At 42.3% G+C, this 20,356-nt stretch overlaps 2 protein-coding genes across 4 annotated transcripts in view; one reads left to right on the top strand and one right to left on the bottom strand.

Annotated features, from left to right (window-relative positions):
• The window catches only part of PLCD3 (phospholipase C delta 3), a 117,689-nt gene extending 97,400 nt beyond the window's left edge, over window positions 1–20,289 (top strand). The window contains exons 18-19 of one of the 3 annotated variants that reach the window (XR_009154790.1): window positions 14,751–14,827; window positions 18,292–19,107. Coding sequence is in view for 1 of the 3 variants with exons in the window: in XM_058179657.1 (XP_058035640.1) it covers window positions 14,751–14,821 (71 nt within the window). In the remaining 2 variants the exon portion in view is untranslated. The other 2 variants (XR_009154791.1, XM_058179657.1) reach the window with 2 other exon arrangements.
• NMT1 (N-myristoyltransferase 1) overlaps window positions 1–20,356 on the bottom strand; it is a 38,552-nt gene that overhangs the window by 8,963 nt on the left and 9,233 nt on the right. Inside the window, exons 2-7 of the mRNA XM_058179661.1 lie at window positions 9,823–9,931; window positions 9,217–9,361; window positions 8,243–8,361; window positions 7,364–7,455; window positions 1,228–1,344; window positions 512–682 (exon numbers count right to left, since the gene is read on the bottom strand). Of these exons, the coding sequence (XP_058035644.1) occupies window positions 512–682; window positions 1,228–1,344; window positions 7,364–7,455; window positions 8,243–8,361; window positions 9,217–9,361; window positions 9,823–9,931 (753 nt within the window). The remainder of the gene's footprint in view (window positions 1–511; window positions 683–1,227; window positions 1,345–7,363; window positions 7,456–8,242; window positions 8,362–9,216; window positions 9,362–9,822; window positions 9,932–20,356) is intronic.

The following is a 20,356-nucleotide window of genomic DNA, read 5'->3' as shown; positions in this document are numbered from 1 at the left end:
TTTTGTGTATGAGTCAGTTGTGTTGTGTTGTGTGTGTGTGAAGTGTGAAAGTTGATTTTTGAGCTTTTTGTGGCTGTGTGAGGTTCCTGCTTGTTGCAGGGGCCATTTTGGATGAAGTGCAGCTGCTTTTACATTGTGTGTGAGTCAGTTGTATTGTGTTGTGTGTGAATAAAGTGTGAAAGCTGGTTTTTGGTACTGCTTTATTTTCAAGCTATGGTAACTAGATAACCAGCCAGGCCAAGAATTTCCATATTCTACTTCAGTAACCTATGCCTAAAAAAACTGTTTTGTGACTCCAGTTTTTTTGCAGTATGTAAGGATTTTTCAGCTGAAACATGTCTTCTCTTGCTCAATAATTCCATTTTCTGATTTGAGGACTACTTTTCTTTTCATTTTTAAAGTAAAGGGTGCATCTAGGAGATGAGATTTTAAACAACAGAAGGTAAACAAAAATAAAACATAGACGGAAGGAAAGTAGAAAAGGAAAGAAAACCAAGGAATCTATGCCTACCTGCATGTCCCAACAGGCTTTGGTAGAACTACACCAGCTGTGTATACTGCCTGAAAAATCCCTTCCAAGTGGACTCGTCGGGTGATCTCCCGGATCAGAACAGGTGCCACCCTTTTGGAACGCAGTTTCTTGTGCACACAAAGGAAGTTTATTTCTACCATCTTCTTTTCTCTTTAATGGAAGAGGGGAAACCATTACTCACTACTGTCTCTCACAATTTGGAAAGCAAACTGGAAGAATAAAAAAAAAAGATGTATTTCTGTATTTGCCAAGGCTACATCTTTTTCTTCTCTCCATATAAGTCCTGAGTCCTTCGGGAGAAGGGCAGTATAAAAATCGAATAAAATAAAATAAAATAAAATAAATAAATATAAGAGCCTAAGATATGTTGTCTCTTTCTACATTCTTTATTTCAGGATGTTTACATCGCCATACATTTATATGGTTTTTAAAATGGGAGGACTTGGGATTCAAACCTTCCACAAAGTCTTGCTATTTATTCCACAATGATACCTGCAACAAGAAGCTAAAAAGCACTCTATAAACACACAGAGCTCCTAATTTAAAAGAATACAATGTGAGTTTACTTTTTTTGTTCAATCCAAGCTCCAATTAATTCTCATCAATGAAGAAAAGAAGGAAGGGTGGAAAGGAGTGAGGCAGTTGGGGAATGGCAGCTCTTCAGGGCATAAGCAGAGAAGTGTGACTTGACTTACGTTTCATATATGAGGATAGCAGCTGGAATAGCACTAATGAAGCCAACCAACTTCTTGCTTGAGATCACCCTGACACCACAATGCCATTGGGGAAGCCAGCCTGGAGGACGCAAAGCCCTGGAGAAAATCCAGAATGTTGTAAAATAAAATGTTTTTGATCCAAGAACTTGCAGTATGTCACCATTTAACACAAGACATTTACAGTGGCCAGAGGATGGAGCCATGTAGGCCAGCATTTGGGAGACAAAGGAAATTTTATGAGTGTGAATCTCATAGGAAAGAAAACCTTTAGGCATTTAATAACACATTACAAACTTCCCTGTCAACAAATTGTTCCATTTGCCACCTTTTCATTCATAAGGATACCCTGCATGAGTTAAAAGGAAGTCTATAAAAGGAACTACGGGCTAAAATTGCTTGGCACTTGCAAAAGACAAACAGAAGACTACTATTTCTTCATGGGAAACCAGCTGTGTTTTCTAAGTGACGAAGGGTAGGGCAGCCTCTTGCTCAACATGAAAGCCAAAGAGGCTAGTAAAAGAAAGACAGAAGAGTCACCCTTGCTTTTCTACTCCATTGCAGTAGAGAAAAGAATATTTCTTCCTTCATAGCCAATAATAAAACTGAGTGAAATGGAGCAAGAAGAACAAGCTATTTACTCTGTCACCAATCCATTCACTTGGCTGGAGAAAATACCAAATTATTGAATACCAAGGCTGCCAGATAAGAGAACAAATCCAGTATTAACACAAGGTCTTATTCCAATAGCCATTTTGATTCAACTGTCAAGCCTGAATTTGATTGGGTGTGGGATTGTTTGTATCCTTGATTACTCTGACATGAATTCAGTCTGACACAGGTTGGAGCTGATGGGGGGAGCACTGAGGAGGAAAGAGCCTTCAGCCAAAACAACGTAGCTAGCTGATGAGTCAAGTACATTTGAACAGCTAGCTGCACAAAGGAAGAGAAGTCGCCAAGCAACCGGCTCTCATCTTGGTTGGACAATGTGACAGTTTGTCTTGGAAAATTGAGAAATTATTACTTATATTGGGGTGGAAAGCATGGGAACTTTCAGTACTAGCTTTTCACCAATAGTGCCAAGATGATGTATCTAAATAAATTTGTTCTTTGAGAAAATGCAATGCCTCGGAGTTTGATTTGTAATGGGTGCATTACTTGGAACCTGACATTAAACCAGTACTCCAAAAATACTTCACTCCAACTGGAGCTACATTCCAGGGTCCTGAGCCCCAGCTTCTCCCTGGTCAGCCCAGGGAGCAGGAAGACTCAGGGAAGACGGAGGAAGGGAAAGACCCCGTGGCGATGGGGGCTGCCTGAGCAAAAGGCAGGCCCCTGTAAATGCTTTGAAGCAGCAGTGGAGGATGCCTTGCTGATATGTGCGCGTGGCCAGCGCCCAGCATCCGGGATCCAGCCTCAGAAAGCCAAGGCCAAAAGGAGGGAGACTTCTGGCAAAACAGTTCGTTCTGGGGATCAGTGGATGGAAAACCTACTGGAAGCATCACCGAGGGGACCAATGGGGTCCATCAGATCTAGGTCAATCAAAGCCACATGATCCTCTGATACCAGCCCACGATCAGGACCTGGGGATCCTCCCAAGGGACTTCAGCAGGACGAGCCACGACTGCCCGAGGCTGCAACAGAGCTCACCAGAGAGCTGAGGAGAAGACCGCCTTCTTGACTGCTCTTGGCCCCAGCCGGCCGGGCCGAGGCAACTCAGTGAGAACTATGACGCAGGTTGAGGCTGGCTTGGCTCACCATGGGCCTTTGGCCCTCACCTACCACAGCCGCCATGCCTCTCTACTGGCAAATCGCCCCACCGCACACTGAGAGCCTGTGGCCGACATGCTTGCTTGGCTGGTGGTTTCCTTTGCAACCGGGAGAAGCTCCTGCCCTGCCCCTGGAAAGTTTCAGCAGAGGCTGCCAAAGCCTCTATCTTCCAAACTTGGGTGAGATGGGCCCCTCAGAGCCACCAATCAAGGGTGGGGCCTCACCCCCCTTCACCGACTGCTTCTCCCCACCGGCCTATTGCACCCTCGGTAGCTTTCAATTCAGAGTGATGCCATTTGGGTTGCAGGGAGCACCCGCCATCTTCATGCAGCTGATAAATGAGGTACTGCATGACCACCTGTACAAAGGGGTCCCCATGTACCTGAATGACATTCTCATCTTTACCAAAACTCTAGAAGAACATGTGAAGCTAGTGTGCCAAGTGTTAGAGAAACGTCTGGCAACCAAACTATACGCAAAGCTGTCGAAATGCGAGTTCCATAAGACCTGCCTAGACTATTTGGGCTACCAAGTGTTGAGTGAGGGAGTAGAGATAGATCCAGGAAAAGAAAAAGCAGCACTAGATTGGCAACCCCCACACATGCGCAAGCAAATGCAAAGTTTTCTGGGGTTTGCAAACGTCTACCTGCAATTCATCCCTACCTTCACCGAAATTTCCTGGCCTATCACCAAACTATTGAAAATGGAGAAGGGCCTGCAACAACTGCGGCTGAGTCAAGCCCTAAAATGGACCCTAGAATGCCAACGTGCCTTCAAGCAGCTGAAAAGATTGTTCATCAAAGAGCCAACCCTCAAACATCGTGATCCAGACCAGCCACTGATGTGGCCGTTGCAGGGGTCCTCCTCCAGAAAAACACAGAGGGCAACTTACAGCCCTGAGCATACGCCTCCAAAAAACTGAGGGAGACTGAATGGAGGTGGGCAGCATGGGAGAAGGAAAATTATGTGGTCTGATGGGCCCTACTGACTTCGAGACACTTTGAGGGTGGTTCCATGCCTTTCGAAGTATGGACTGATCCAAAAACCTGGAGGCACTAAACACATCTCACAAACTCTACCCAAAGCAAGCCCGCTAGGTGCAATACTTCAAACTATTCCATTTCGAACTGAAGTACATCCCAGAGGGAAAGAACCTCTTGGGTGATGCTTTGTTGCAGAAGCCATAACAACACAGTAAGCGGGAAGTGGTGGTTCATACAATGATACCCCCTCCTCAACCGGCATCTGGGGCCAGGCTATCCAAAGGAGAGCCACGGACGGGGGGGGGGATAACCCAAAAGCTGAAAAATGAGCTGCCACCTGACGCACAGCACAAGGACAAGCTGGGGATACTAACCCTCAAGGATGGAGTAGGCTGGAAGGGATCTAAATTATATGTGCCCAACAGCTTGCGGCTCCAGGTCCTTCAACAGAGCCACAACTCCAAACAAGCACAGCATTTTGGCTACTTGAAGACCTGCAGAGACAATTCTGGTGGCTGAAGATGAAGAGAGATATTGAGGACTATATAAAGAGCTGAGCCATTTGTGCGGCGATGAAGACGAGGCCAGGGAACCCCCAAGGGCTACTCCAGCAAGTGGCAGATCCGTCTCGACTCTGGGAAGATATAGCTATGGATTTCATTGTTGAGCTCCCTGAGAGTGGGGGAAGTACAATCATTTGGACCATCATAGATTTGTTCTCCAAACAGGTCCATTTTATAGCTTGCTCAGGGCTCTCGTAAGTGCGGAAGCTAGCTAATCTATTTATCAAGCATATTTATAGGTTACATGGAGTACCCCACAGAATCATCTCTGATCAGGGGGGTTCAATTCACTGCTAAGTTCTGGAGAGAGTTCATGAGGGCTCCTTTGGATTGCAAGTCAATTGGATCCTCACAAGGGCTTAGTTCGGCATTTCATCTGAGCACTAACGGGGCCAAAGAATGGACAAACGCCATGGTGGAGCAATACTTAAGGTGCTACGTCAACTATCAGCAATCGGACTGGGCAGAGTTGCTGCTGTTTGCTGAAGTGGCGTACAACAATATGGTGCACAGTATAGCACTGGCCTAACCTCTTTCCAAGTGACCAGTGGCGTAGAGTTTGTCCCGATGCCAGAGCTCCCTAGGGTAGCTACCTTCCTCCATGTCACTATCTAAGTGGATGAAGTTTCTGAAGAAAGCATGGGAAAATATAAAGCAGGGCCCAAGCGAGGCAGCAAAGGCATATAAAAAACAGGCCGACAAGCACAGGTCTCCCCAACTGGAGTTTAAGGTGGCGGATAGGGTTTACTTGTCCACAAAGTACCTGAAATTAAAGCTAGCTTCTAAGAAGCTCAGTCCCAAGTTCCTAGGACTGTTCCCCATAGTGAAAGTGATAAACCCGGCCACGGTACAACTTCAACTTCCCTGGTTTCTGGGGAAGGTACATCTGATGTTCCACTGCAGTCTTATTGTGACCTAGGCCCAAGTAGTTATTACCAGACACAATCAGTCCTAAACAAACATATTTTATTAGAACAGCTGAGAATGAAGTAATTCTCAAATTAATAGTCCAAATTAATTCAAATTAATTCCAAAAAAATCCTTCAGAAAAAGTCCTTCGGTCTTATCACAAACCTTTATCTTTTTTGGCACCCTGCCAAAGGCTTTTCTTGGCAAAGCCCCACAAAGTTCCAAAACAAGAGACACGGACTAGAAAAATGTAGCAATGTTGTTTTCTTACAAAGAGCCCAAGAGCCATTGCTGCTCTTTTAAGCCTTATGGGGGAGGGGGACAATCATCTCCTGGCCTTACTCCCAAGTCTTCCTTTTTGCTTTAACTGTTCTTGCCTTCTGGCAGCTCTTTGCATTGGGGTGGAAAGCGCAGGAACTTTCAGTACTGGTTTTCCACCAATAGTGCCAAGATGATATAGCTAAATAAATTTGTTCTTTGAGGAAATGCAATGCCTCTGAGTCCGATTTGTAATGGGTGCATTATTTGGAATTGACATTAACCCTAGCTAATACATCCATAGTAGGTATGTTAAAAACAAATCAATGGGCCCTAACAAACCTGCCAATATGGGATTACCCTGTCTGAAAGAGGTACCATTTTGAACAATAAAGAAAGCTTACATTTACCTTTGTTTTTCTTCTGACTAGCTCTGACTTATGTGAACTAACAATAATAAGCTTAGGCCCATGATGGCGAACCTATGACATGCATGGTGGCATGCAGAGCCATATCTGTGGGCATGCAAGCGTTGCCTTAGCTCAGCTCCAGTGTGTATGCATGCGCTGACCAGCTGATTTTTTGGCCTTCCAGAAGTCTCCAGGGGGGTGGGGAAGAGCCCAGGGAGAGCGAAAAATGGGCCTTCTTGGAAATCAGGAAATGGGCTGTTTCCAGCCTCCGGAGGACCTCTAGGGGAGTGGGGAAGGCCGTTTTTACCCTCCCAAGAAAGCCTCTGGAGCCTGGGAAGGGCAAAAAACAGGTCTATGGGCCCACCAGTAACCTTTTTGCCATCACATGCCAAAAGTGGGGAGAGTGTGTGTGGGTTGCGCATACATGTGCAGGGGCGCAGGAGGCACTGAATTATAGGTGTGGGCACATGTGTGCATGACCCCCCCACGTGCTCCTCTCACTTTTGGCACACAATGGCAAAACGTTTAGCCATCACTGGCTTAGGCTGTCCCTATCTAAAGTAGGACCACCTTATTGGCAGGATCTCAACTTTAAAATGTCTTTTCCCACCAAATCAATTTAAATAACATAGAAGGAAAATCCACTAGCTAATACATTAATATGAGCCGTTCTTCTTAGTGGGCCCTTTTGTCACACAGAAGAAAGAAATGACTGACTTGTCAAATGTTTATCTGAAAGAAATACAGCTACTTATTCACTGTATTCAAGGACCCCCAAAGTAGGACCCCATCATAGTCTTCAGATCTTTATTTGAAATACTATGAATTAATTGTCTGTTCCTTATTTTTTCAATGTTTTTCTTTCAAGTTATGCATGTGTAGCGCATTGAACTAAATTACTTTGCTAGAAACAGCATTTCAGCCTGTGAACCTGTGCAGACTTGCTTCCTATATGCTAACTATTCAGGAAGATAAAAGTAGGTTTGCCTAATGCAGGTAAGAAAGATTATCCTAACTCCTGTGAAAGGAGATTTTAGTCTTTTGACAATAAAAGATTTTAGGGAATATGTAACATGCCAAGATGAACACAATGAATCTACTCTCCAGCATTTGGAGAAAACCTCTGTGTTATATTTGTTGAAAAAAAGTAGTTTATTGTCTTCTATATAAGAAGAAAGAAAAATGGACAGACATCTCTGAGATATTCAGGAAAACTATAACTCACCACAGGAGAAATTCAGGGGAATAATCAAACCTAAACATGTTGTCATCATCTTCCACATAGTTTTCATTCAGGAGAGTATATAGTTCCTTCAGCTAAAGAAAGTAAAAAGGAGAAGCATAATCTGCTTAAGGAAGCAAAGCTTTCTCTATTAAGAGAAAACAGGGCACCTGCTGATTATTAGAGGTTCACTGTGGGGAAGATAACCAACACACTATGACAAAGTTAGAAATGGCTATAAGAAAATTTTGCTTCTGTCAATGGATTTAGCAACTAATTTTATCCAATTCTAGGGAAGCAATAAAACCTACAGATTTACAGCACAGTTTGTGGATAAAATTTTAAACTGAAAGGACCAGTTTTTAAATTATAAAAGTATAAATCAACATTGGCTCTAAAGTAAGGAGGCATTTCATATTCTCAACACATGAGATTCTGAGTTAAACTGTGACATAAATGAGTAGAATATGAAGAGAAACCCAGAGACAGTAGAATCAAGCGAGTGAGCCAAGTTAAATACTACGAAATGAAATTGCAAAACAATTCTGCAAAAGATGGTCTTACAAAGTCTATAAACAAAACTGTTTTTAGGAAGACTCCTGAAGGCGGCTGGGAAAGAGAAGAGGAAGTATAGTTGAACAAAACAAAGAAGGCAGGTGTAAAAGCAGCTATATCAATCACTTGTGTCTAACACAGACAAGAAGAAAAAGGAATATAGGATCATTAATAAAATGCTGAGAGTTCAATTAAAAAAAACTGGATTCTAAAGCTGATGCTAGAGGAAGTGATGAAACATCATAATATCAGAAAGAGGGGTGAGGGGAGGCAATAGTTTTAAAAAGAAATTTAAAGGATGATTAGTTCTGCCTCATCCCTACTCACCACACCTCGATCCCCCAAGTCCAGGGCATCCCACATAAAGCCCTGTGGCAAGGTATAGGGCTCCTGTCGGATGTTGTCCTTGTCTGGTTCAACAGGTCCATGAGTGTTTACTACCTCACCTGCGAGAAGGGAAACAAGAATGAAAGCAAGTTGTCTCCATAGGTGAGAATTCACTCTCCAAGAAACATTCCTAGCCTTGTCTAGTCAGTCTTTATGTCTAAACTCACAAATTTTATTACCTTTTGTTTGGGCAACTCCAATCATCCATGCTTCTGATTCCTATGGCACTATTGCTACAAGACGGCCTTAGAAGAGAATATTTACAGCTCAAGGTTGAACAGCCTTGTCCCCACTAGCTCACATTTTATTCTTGTTTTCGGTCTACTTCTAATCAGTTCCTGGATTTGGATCAGTATCGCTTCTAATCTGATTCTTCTTCTGTCTCTCAATATTGCATGAAAGGCATGAATGTACAGGTAGTCCTTGATTTATGACCACAATTGGGACCGGATTTCCTGTTATTAAGTTGTTAATAGTAGTTAAGTCAAGATACCCATGTCTTACAACATTTTTGAAGTGATCATTAAATGAATCACCGTGGTTGTTAAGCAAACACCACAACCATTAGTGTGAACCCATTCTTCTGAACAGGCATTTTTGCCAAAAAAACTGGCAAAAACTGTTGCAAATGGTAGGCATGTGACTGCACAACTGGTCATAAAGGTAAGCCGTCTCCCAAGCGCCTGATGTGCAATCATGGGACAGTAAGGGGATATACATATATGGTACATTTTACAATAGCCAGATGTGCTTGATGGCCATAAAGCACCCATTTCGGGCTGACTGTAATTTTCAATAGTCATTAAATGACCAGTCATAAGCCAAGAGTTATCTGTACACACATTTTGCACGTGCTTTATTTTCCTTAAAACAGAAAGAAGGGAAAAAGATAAAGACCCTCTTTTCATACCTACCTAACTTGGGCACAGGCTGTGTATCCCAGAACTGATAGCTGCGTTTAGTGGCTTCTTCCATGGTCTTAGCAGGCCCTTGTCCTACAGAGAAGAGCTCAATGGCTTTTTGAATCTCCTGCATCCTTTCTGCTGGCAATGAATTCACCTTTATATGAACCAAATGTAGAAAAAATAATAGACTGACCAGCCTTCAATATTTGTCCTTTTGTCCTTTGAGAAAAGTTAAACTTTTTTGGGGGGAGGGAGATATCCTGCTTTTCTCCTCTAAAGACTACATAAAATGCACATGTTCTGCCTTACACTATCTCTACCTATCCTGAACAAGAGCAAAAAATAGTGCATAATCAATCACACACTCTCCCAAGGAATTGCTCCCCCATGAAAGAGCTGCTAATTTATATCACTGTGGGTAGATAGACCATGACCAGACAGATTAGGATTACTCCAAGTGAAAGAAACAAGCAGCTTCAATTTGGATTCTTAGCATTTCTAGTTGCACATATACCCCAAAGTAAATATGAAAAGCATTATGCTCCAGTATATGCATATGCAGGTATGAAGGTTTGGAATAATTCAACAAGTAATCTAATGAAAATGTGTTTTTACCTTTGCAGATTGATCTTGGACTAGATCAAATTGCTCCCCCTTTTCTTTCTTCCGTTTCTGTTTCTTCTTCTTCTTTTTACACACACTTTCATCTGTTGAGCTTAAGCCACTGAAAAACAAATGGAACATAAGAAACAAACCTAAGATATTCACAGGATTTTGAGACCGGAAGAGGAAAGGAGAAGATTCAAGAGTTCCTTCCGTTACATCAGGGGTCTCCAACCTTGAAACTTTAAGACTTGTGGACTTCAACTCCCAGAATCCCTCAGCCAGCAAAGCTGGCTGAGGAATTCTGGGAGTTGAAGTCCACAAGTCTTAAAGTTACTAAGGTTAGAGACCCCTGCTTTAGATTGTTAACCACACATCTTTGGGGTAGTCTCAAGCTGCTCAGAGAAACCATTGCTAGGAATTAAACCATTATGGTTTTCATTTTTTTTAAAGATATTATCCTAGCATCTTTTCAAAAACAGGATCAGAAGTAAAGAGAACCATTTAGTCACCAAGTCCTAAATTAATTACTTGCATGAATCCAAATTAAAGCATTCAAAATGCACAGAGGCTGTTTAACCTCTGTGAATGGCAGCACAACCCTTTCCAGCTAACTGCTTCCACTGTAAAGCTGTTCCTATTGATAGGGACACTTTCCTAATACTTAACTGGAATTTTCATTCTTTCTAATTCGCTGACCATCCTTCCTGCCCTTCCCTGAGCATGGTTCAGTTTGTCTGAATCCTGTGATTTGCTAGGACTGAACAAAAAGTATCTCTGTGAGGGAGATGGGTGGTTCATATGCTTGATAAATAAATAAAGAAAAATAAAATACTCAAAAGGGAGTTCAGACAATGCGGAATAATGCAGAAGTATTAATTCTGTGATTTGGATTCTAGACTTTTAAATTAAGTATATTAAAATATACATAATAAGCCTAAAATTGCATTTGCATTTTTGCAGCCATTTTATACTGCTGACTCATAATCAGTTTGCAATAAACTACTATTCTAAGATTATCTTCATTAATTCTCTTGCCAAGCCAACTCCCTCATTCCTACCATGCCAGAGCATTTTATTTCTGTTTCCTAAATACCGTATATACTCGAATATAAGCCGATCCGAGTATAAGCCGAGGTCCCCAATTTTACCCCAAAAACTGGGGTAAACTGGGGACTCGAGTATAAGCCGAGGGTGGGAAATGAGGCACCTACCGGTTGGGGAAACCCTCCCTCCCTCAGCTGAGAAGGCTGGCGGCTCCCCCGCCCCGCCCTCTCACTGCACCGGCAGGGCTTCCCCACGCCGTCTGGTAAAATGTGAAAAAAAGAAAAAGAAAAAAAAACTCGAGTATAAGCCGTATATACTCGAGTATAAGCCGAGGGGCTTAAAAAAAAAAAAAACTCGAGTATAAGCCGTATAGACCCGAGTATAAGCCGAGGGGACGTTTTTCAGCACAAAAAACGTGCTGAAAAACTCGGCTTATACTCGAGTATATACGGTAAGTATTTCTCTACTGTTTTCAGCCCTTTTTTCTAATTTATTAAGATTTTTCTAAATATAGCTATCCCACCCAAATTTAGGCCATTTGCAAATCTGAGCAATATTTCCTGTAGCTCCTCATACAATCCTCAAGAGTGAATTCCATGGTTTGCTATTTAAGTTGGAAGCTAATCTTAGGCAAATATTCTAAGGTTATTAAGCTATCTATATACATCCTTGTAATTGTCATACTATCCATAATAATTGTCATACTATCCATAATATCAACTGGCTTACTAACATGCTAATGCAAATTATCAATTGCATTTCATTGGCCTTCAAATCAGAGTCATTTTCTATTGATCTGAAAGATTGCACAAACAACCACAAAATGCTTCAAAATATTGTGAAATTACCCATGTATGTAAATTACCCATGTATGTATACTATACTACGACTCACAATCCTATCATTTCCATCTCTGTGTAATATATAACATAGACATTGTGTTTATGGGCAAATATGATCAATATCTCATGAGAAAAGACTAGCGGTAACCAATGGAAAATGTTGGACTGGCTTCTTGTCCCATGAGTGGAATGAATGGAATTAAGTTGCATGTTTTATACAATAAGTAAATTTTCCTTTGATGTGCAAGAAGACTGTAATCTGTATTCCAGTTTTGTGAGGAAATGAAAAAGGTTGATCATAGCATATATGATTTGCTTGCATGAGTAATGTAGCTTGCTTGGCTATTACTCTGATGCAGCACATTTTCCTTTCTTAATGATATTACATTAATTTTTTGAGTCAGAGGCCATGGCAATACTGTAAAAAAACTTCAAAATATAGCAACTCCTAATACAATTTTATACATCAATACAGCACACACACATACATCATCATCATCATCATCATCATTATTGAATTTAGCATTACTTTACTTAGCATTAAGATAAAAGATTAAGATTACTATTGGATAGTAATAATCTTTTTTTTTATTAAAAAAGTTTTTATAAAAATTTCTCCCCCCTCCCCCCACTCCATTCCCTCCCCCTCCCTCCAAAACCACCCTCCTCCCCACTTCCCAGAACAAACACAAGGTATATTTCAAAAAACAAGCATTCGCTAACCTTTCCCTAACACAAATTATAATCCTCCCCTTCTTCTCAAATCCTAACTTCCCCCATACAAATCAAAAATAAATACATCCTAATCATTCAAAAGCAATCTGATATCTCTTAATCTGGTATCTATTTTGCATATATTCAACTCATTTTTTCCATTCAGTTAGATATTTTTCTTGTGTAGTGTCTTTCAAAAAGGCTGAGATTTTAGCCATCTCAGCCAAATTAGCAACTTTCAATATCCATTCTTCTATTGTAGGTAACTCTTTTTCTTCCACTGGATATAATAATCTTAATAATTATTACATTAATAACAATATAGCATATAATCATTTATCAATAATAAAATAAAATAATTTTGCACAGTGGGCAATCCTTCTGTGCTGGAGATTACACTTTAAATAATAGTTTGGTTGTCAAGGCAACACGGGACATTTTGGTGATGTGACATGTATTCAGTGGCATAATGAGGGAGAGGGAGATTACGAAAAAAGTTTGAAGACGTATCGAATAAAAGCTTTTGTTTATCTACAACTTTAAATTATGAATTATTATGAGTTGTTTTCCAAATATATTTCTTCCACAACACTGCAAAATAGCAATCATTGTAGACAAATATTACCACTGATCTTCTACTTCAACTGATCAGTCTCCAGCAGATTCCACTTTAAAATTGTTCCAACCACCTTTGATGAAACATTTATGTCAGTTCTTTTAAATATTTTAAAAGAAACATTTTTTAAAAATCATACAAATGAGACTGCCTGGGCATTTTGGAAAAATCTTTTTTTTTTTAAATTAAATCCTCAAAATTGGAATCAAGCATAATATCATGAACAGTTAGTCCAGAAATTATTTTTCTAAACCAGAATTCTAGCTGGCCCACAATTTTTTTTCAATTTGACTCCAATTTTAATAGCTTTATTTAGGTAGAATAAATGATTGGTTTTGTTGTTATTTTGAAATAATTTAAGAGTTGAAAATCCTTATTGGAAATCACTTGGTATAAACCAATAGTACTCTATCCAAACCTTATCATTCTGGAATTCAGAATTGGCATAAGGCACTGATAAGGCCTCATGACTGCTGTGAAAACCTTGTTTGTAGCCGCACATAACAGGAGTTGCCAATCTGGTACCTTCCATTTGTTTTGGCCTATAATTCTCGAATCCGTTAACATTGCTTATGCTAGCATAGCGACTTTCGAGGTACAAGCCATTTAATAACTATTCAAAGTTATAACCAACCCTCCCAAAACTACATATGATCCCGTTTCACAGTTATAATGCCTGTAGCACACACCCCTCCCCCGCATACATTTGCCCTTACAACCAACTGTAGGGATGCTGCAGCATGCCCATCCAGCTATTTTATTTATTTATTTATTTATTTATTTAATTAATTAATTAATTAATTTATTGTCACAACAATATACATAAGCATCACACAAAATGGTTATATAATATATAAACATATATATGAGGAAATATGAGGAAGTATAAACATATATGTATAAGAATAAAAAAACCCAATAGGACAGGAACGGTACGCACGTTTGTGCTCCTTATATTCCTCTTAGGAATGGGGTGAAGTCAATAGTAAAAAGTTTTTGGTTAAGGCTTTTGGGATTATGAGAAGAGACCACAGAGTCAGGTAATGTGTTCCAAGCACTGCTAACTCTGTTACGGAAGTCATATTTTCTGCAATCTAGATTGAAGCGGTTAACATTAAGTTTAAATCTATTGGTTGCTCTGGTATTATTGTAATTGAAGCTGAAGTAGTCTTTAACAGGAAGGACATTACAATAGATGATTCTATGAGTTAAACTTAGGTCTTGTCGAAGGCGACGGAGTTCCAAGTTTTCTAAACCTAGGATTTCATTTCTCCCCATCCTTCCTTACCGCGACCCCACAGGCACTGGGCCTGCTTTGGATTTCACACATTCCTGCCCACTCCCAGTCACTGTTCACTTACCTTTCAAAGGTAACCAAAGCTCAGGAAGTTGCCTAGAAAAGGCCAATCCGTTTGCTTCACGGGGCGTTTCTCTGCATTTCCATCCCAAGTGAGGGCGGCTGTGGCTGACTTGGGATGGAAACGCGGAGAAGCCACGTCTAGTTGCCTAGTGAAGCAACTGCCTTTTCCTCTCTGACTTCTTGTTGATAGAGAGAAGGAAGAGGTAGAGATGGCGGCGGCAGCGGAAGGCAAGGGGCCGATCGCAGCCAGCGTGGTTATCCAGCAGGCTCTGTTCACATGGCTCACTTCAGCGCTGCTAAACACACACCTCCTTTGAGAGACTTCAGAGGCTGAGGGTTTTTTTTTCTTTTCCCCTTGCAGCCGCTTCGAAGGCTTTGCGGCACGGAGGACGCCACCTCCCGAGGTTTGGGGAAGGAAGCAGGGTGCGTTAAAGAAAGGTAAAAGGGAAGCGGAATGGGGGTGAGTGGCAGCAGGCCATGGGGACACCGGGAAGGCAGCGTGGAAGGCAGGCAAGCAAGCATGGCAGGGTTTCGGGGAAGGGAGAAGCCAGCTAGCTCCTTCCCCATAACCCTGCCATGCTTGCGTGCCTTCTGCTTGCCTGACTTCGCAAGCTGGCCACCGGGACCCCAGGAAGGCAGCGTGAAAGCCAGGCAAGCATGGCAGGACTTTGGGGAAGGGAGTAAGTTGCTAGCTCTCTTCCCCACAGCTGGGCAGCCCTGTTATCCTTGCCTGCCTTCCTGCAGTCCCCATGGCCAGGCCCACTTGCCTGACTTCGCAAGCTGGCCACCGGGACCCCAGGAAGGCAGCGTGAAAGCCAGGCAAGCATGGCAGGACTTTGGGGAAGGGAGTAAGTTGCTAGCTCTCTTCCCCACAGCTGGGCAGCCCTGCCATCCTTGCCTGCCTTCCCTGCAGTCCCCATGGCCAGGCCCACTTGCCTGCCTTCGCAAGCTGGTCTCAGGGACACTGGGAAGGCCATGTGGAAGGCAGGGCTACAAGGGGAAGGGAGTAGGGGAGGCAGGCTAGGACAGGTGAAGGGCAGGGGCAGCTCGGTAGGCTGCGACTCGCAGGCTTATCTGGCAGGCAGATCAGGGCCGCTCAGTTGGGGCACAGTTTTTCAGGTAGGCAAGCTGCCCACACATTATAAGTGAGGAGTGACTGGGTGGAGTGGGGGGTGAGCGAGCATCGGGTGGCTGAGGTGAGCCAGCGGGGACCAGTTCGGGGGCGTGACCAGTCAGCAATTACTAGTGGTTCAGCGAACCAGTCCAAATTACCGCTACCAGTCCTCCTGAACCGGTGTAAACCAGTAGCAACCCACTACTGCTCCAAATGACTGAAACCACACACAGTGGAGGAAACAAGCATAACATAATGCAACCCAGGGTCTCTGAACATTACAACAAATGAAAAAAACCTATAAACCCACATATAAGGCATTTTTTAATCTTATGTCTGGCACACAGAAAATAATATAAGATCCCGAAACTGAGCTGTTAATCAACTTTCAATGGACTGAAGCAAACAAGTTTTCTTTAAACTACAATTTAAAACATAGGAATTATCATATGCTGCTCAGTCAACAGGCAGCTATATAAATGTGATATGGGGGTTGCAGTAGCTCAGTGGTTAAAAATGCTGAGCTGGTCAGCTAGAAAGCTGATAGCCCAGATTTGAGACCCAAGTGCCATGTAAAAGGATGAGCTTCTGTTACTTGTAGTCCAGGCCGCCTAGCAGTTAGAAAGCATGCATAGATAAATAAGTACCACTTTAGTGGTACTTTAGTGGGTACCACTTTAGTGGGAAGATAACAGTGTTTCATGCTTCTTGATTGATAATCATGCTGGTCACATGATCGTGGAAATGTCTTCGGACAATACTGGTTCAGCTAAGAAACGGAGATTAGCATCGCCCCCTAAAGTTTGATACAACTGGATGGGAAAACCTTTCCTTTATAAATTTGACAAATTGTAAACATTTCAATAAAAAAATGTTTTGTGTACATAATGAAGATACACACATTTTTATTCATTAATAATGTTCACTAATTATTAATATATTAATACTTTATTATTTCTCCCTTGATGGCTGGCTTGTTTAGGGACCATTCAGTTAAAAGTAAGTTTATGACTGGTCCTTGTTTACAACTATTACAAAGACCCCATGGATACATGGTCAAGGTTGAGTACTTTGCAGCCAGCAGGTGCTGGAACTGTTGCAATGTTCCACACCCATGTGAGTGACATTTGCACAATTCACAGCTGGTTTCCAACAAGCAGTTAATGGAGAAATCAACAACAAAATCACAAGCTGCAGTCATGTGATATTGTGCTTAATGATCATGGGTGATTCACTTGATGATCGCAGCATGTGAGATTGTAAGCTTATTGCGAACATGTGATATCTTGTTTAATGACCATGTTGCTTAGTGATGGAGTTGCCAGTCCCAAATATGGTTGTTAAGTGAGCACTACTTATAATGCTGTTTTCATTAAGATGGGTTAATTTTTAACTCATATTCTAGAAATGGTTCCCTTCTAGGCATATTAAAGTTGTTCAGTGTCCATTTGGATTCCCATAGTTCTACCCTATTTCCCCCAAAAGAAGACATCCCCTGATAATAAGCCCAATTGGGCTTTTGAGCGTATGGCAATAAGGCCAAGTGCTTATTTCAGGATTCAAAAAAATATAAGACAGGGTCTTATTTTCAAGGAAACATGGTACACTTTTCTTTCTTCAAAAGAAACCATTGAATTATACAAGCTAGGTTGCACTAAAAGAATACTGGAGTCATTTGGAAGTTGACTCAGCCATATTAATACAGAAAATTTTCATGAAGCACAGCCTCACTTAAAGTACATCAGTTTAATGTTAAGTCACATGGCTGAGAATAGCTTGTTATGCTAACAATTGTCAGAGGCGCTTTAACCAAATTAATCTGAACCCTAAAGATAAGAAAAAAGAACTAAACTGAGTTTTTAACTATCTTGAATGATCTCTCTTCAGTGCATTTGAATGTTCAGAATTACTGGATTTATGCACATAAAAACCATTCTGGATCATCTGAATGAAAATATTCACGATCCAAGATGTGATTAAAAAAATGAAAGGTTGCTTTTTGTGATTACAGTAAGTCACATGATAAGAATGACTTAGCAGCAAAACTCTCAAAAATAACTTGCAAAAGAAACCGTAAGCTTTGAAAGAAAACAAAAGGTAGGAACCTCCTTATAAGGCTTCATTGCAGAAATAACTAACATTTTCTAAATATTCCCAAACACTTTATTTTATTTATTTTTTTGCATTTATATCCCGCCCTTCTCCGAAGACTCAGGGCGGCTTACATTGTGTTAAGCAATAGTCTTCATCCATTTGTATACTATATACAAAGTCAACTTATTGCCCCCCAACAATCTGGGTCCTCATTTTACCTACCTTATAAAGGATGGAAGGCTGAGTCAACCTTGGGCCTGGTGGGACTTGAACCTGCAATATTGCAAGCAGTTGCTGTTAATAATAGGCTGCATTAGCCTGTTGCGCCACCAGAGGCCCTGGTGCACCACCAGTGACTGAGGCAAGACCTATTTATTTCTATGATTTTATCATTCTAGCCAGAATATAGAATTGAAATTCAAGTCACTTTTATCCTTTCATTTTTATTCAGCTCAAAAATCCAATCCATTGCTCTGAGATTACTCTGGGCTACACTATGACTACATTATATTGAATATTTTCACAGCAAACAGAAGCCCTTGAGGAGGAAACAAAGATGGTGATTTTTTTTTTGGTCAAATCTCCCTTTACAGATAATTCTGAAGGAAAAGCTACTCAGTAAATCTTGCTTACAACTTAAATCAAAAGGGTTGTTTTTTTCCCTGCAATGTTTCAATTATCTCATCTGACACAGGTGTGAGAAATTTTTCAGTCCAGTTGCTGCTAAAATGAATAAAAGAAAAGGAACGTTGGTCTTACTGATACGATCCTTCTCGTTGAGTGGAGGCAGCATCCAGGAATGGGTTGTCCTCGTCTGCTAGCCAATGGACTGAGACTGTCAAAGCTGCGAGGACACACCTACACCAACAGTCTCCAGCTTTTGGCGAAGGAATGGAGAAAGCCTCGACATATGAAGGTCAGAAAAACTCCTCCACCCCCCCAAGGACCAAGGGCCAGCCCATGACTAGGGTGGGGCTGGATGCTGCCTCCACTCAACGAGAAGGATTGTATCAGGTAAGACCAATGTTTCTTCTCTCTTGTAGTGGAGGCAGCATCCAGGAATGGAACATTCCAAAGCGGTTTTATCTTTATGGGTGGGCCACAGCCTGGCCCAAGGTCCCTCATTAGCATGCACCCATTGAAGGACCTGCCTCCCAAACGCTGCCTCGGCCAAGGCATAGCTGTCCAGTTTATAGTGCTGGATGAAAGGGGATGGGGAGGATCAGGTAGCCGCATGGCAAACCTTCTCCAGAGAGGCCTGCGTTGCCCACGCCACACTTGCGGCTGCATTCCTTGTGGAGTGTGCCATAATATTCTTGGAATGGCCTGCATCTCGTAAGATTTGGTGATACATGCCCTAATCCAGTAGCCCAGGGTCAATGGAGTGACCTTGGCCCTCAAGGAGGCCAGTTGGAATGCAATATAAAGAGCGACTCCATCCTCCTGAAGGAGGAAGTGCGATTGATCTGGAGATCCGGAGTGCTTTCCTCATATCTAACGTGTGCCATTGTCTTTCCAGCACTGCACTGGTTTGGGGCAAAAATTTGGCAGAACCAACTCCTGGACCCTGTGAAACCAAGAATTTACTTTCGGGAGGAAAGGGTCCAAGCATAAAACCACCCTACTGGAATGGAAAATACAAAGGTCCGGTTGGATAGACAGGGCCGCCAGCTCCAATTCCGACCTGGGCAAAATTATGGCCACCAAGAATGCTACCTTGCAGGACAGGAAACACAGTCTCTCTCAGTGGCTCAAAGGGTTCCCGGGTCAGTGCCTGCAGGATCTTGGTGAGGTCCCAAGTCGGAAAACAGTGAACTACTGGAGGCCTAAGGTTCATGGCACTCCTGATGAACCTGCGAATGGTGGGTTGGCATGCCAGGGAGTCCAGCCCTCCGCAGGAAAGAACCAACGACAGAGCAGCTAACTGGCGACGATCGTGTTGGGCGACAGTCCCTTATCCAGCCCCGCCTGCAAAAACTCCAGTATCTGGGGCACCGATACCAACATTGGGTCCAAGCCTGACTGGAAACACCAGGAGCAAAAGGCTCACCAGGTTTCATAAATCATAAATTCATCATAAATTCTGTTCGTAGAAGTCCTCCTGGAGGCTTGGATGGTATCAATGATCTTGGAAGAATAGTTGTCCTGGCTCAGAGACCTCCACTCAAACGCCAGGCAGTCAAGTGGAACCACTGAGGGTCCGGGTGAATCAAGGCCCCCTGGCTGAGGGAGACTCTATCTGGCGGTATCCTCCAAGGCCTGGTCACCGAAAGAGCAACTAAGTCAGCAAACCAAGGCCACCTTGGCCAGTGTTGAGCCAGCAGGATCACCTCCGCCCATTCTGCAAGTATCTTTCTTACCACCATCGAGAGGAGGGGAAGAGTCCGCTAAGGCATATTTTATTTATTTATTTATTAATTAGATTTCTAGACCGCCCTTCTCCCGAAGGACTCAGGGCGGTGTACAGCCTTATTAAAACACATAGGTACACAATAAATTTAAAATACATTTAAAATGAAATATTTAACCGGCCAATTTAAAACTAAAAACGGTCAAACGACCGATATAAAACCCTAAACTATAAAATCACCATTAAAAACCCATAACTTAAAAAACTAACCCAGTCCAGCGCAGATAAATAAGTAAGTTTTGAGCTCGCGGCGAAAGGTTCGGAGGTCCGGAAGTTGACGAAGTCCTGGGGAGCTCGTTCCAGAGGGCGGAGCCCCACAGAGAAGGCCCTTCCTGGGTGTCGCCAGACG

This window comes from Ahaetulla prasina, chromosome 4 (genome assembly GCF_028640845.1).
Source record: "Ahaetulla prasina isolate Xishuangbanna chromosome 4, ASM2864084v1, whole genome shotgun sequence".
NCBI classification, from domain to species: domain Eukaryota; kingdom Metazoa; phylum Chordata; class Lepidosauria; order Squamata; family Colubridae; genus Ahaetulla; species Ahaetulla prasina.
The sequence above is the reverse complement of the archived record's forward strand: the minus strand, read 5'-3'. Positions and strand labels throughout refer to the sequence as shown.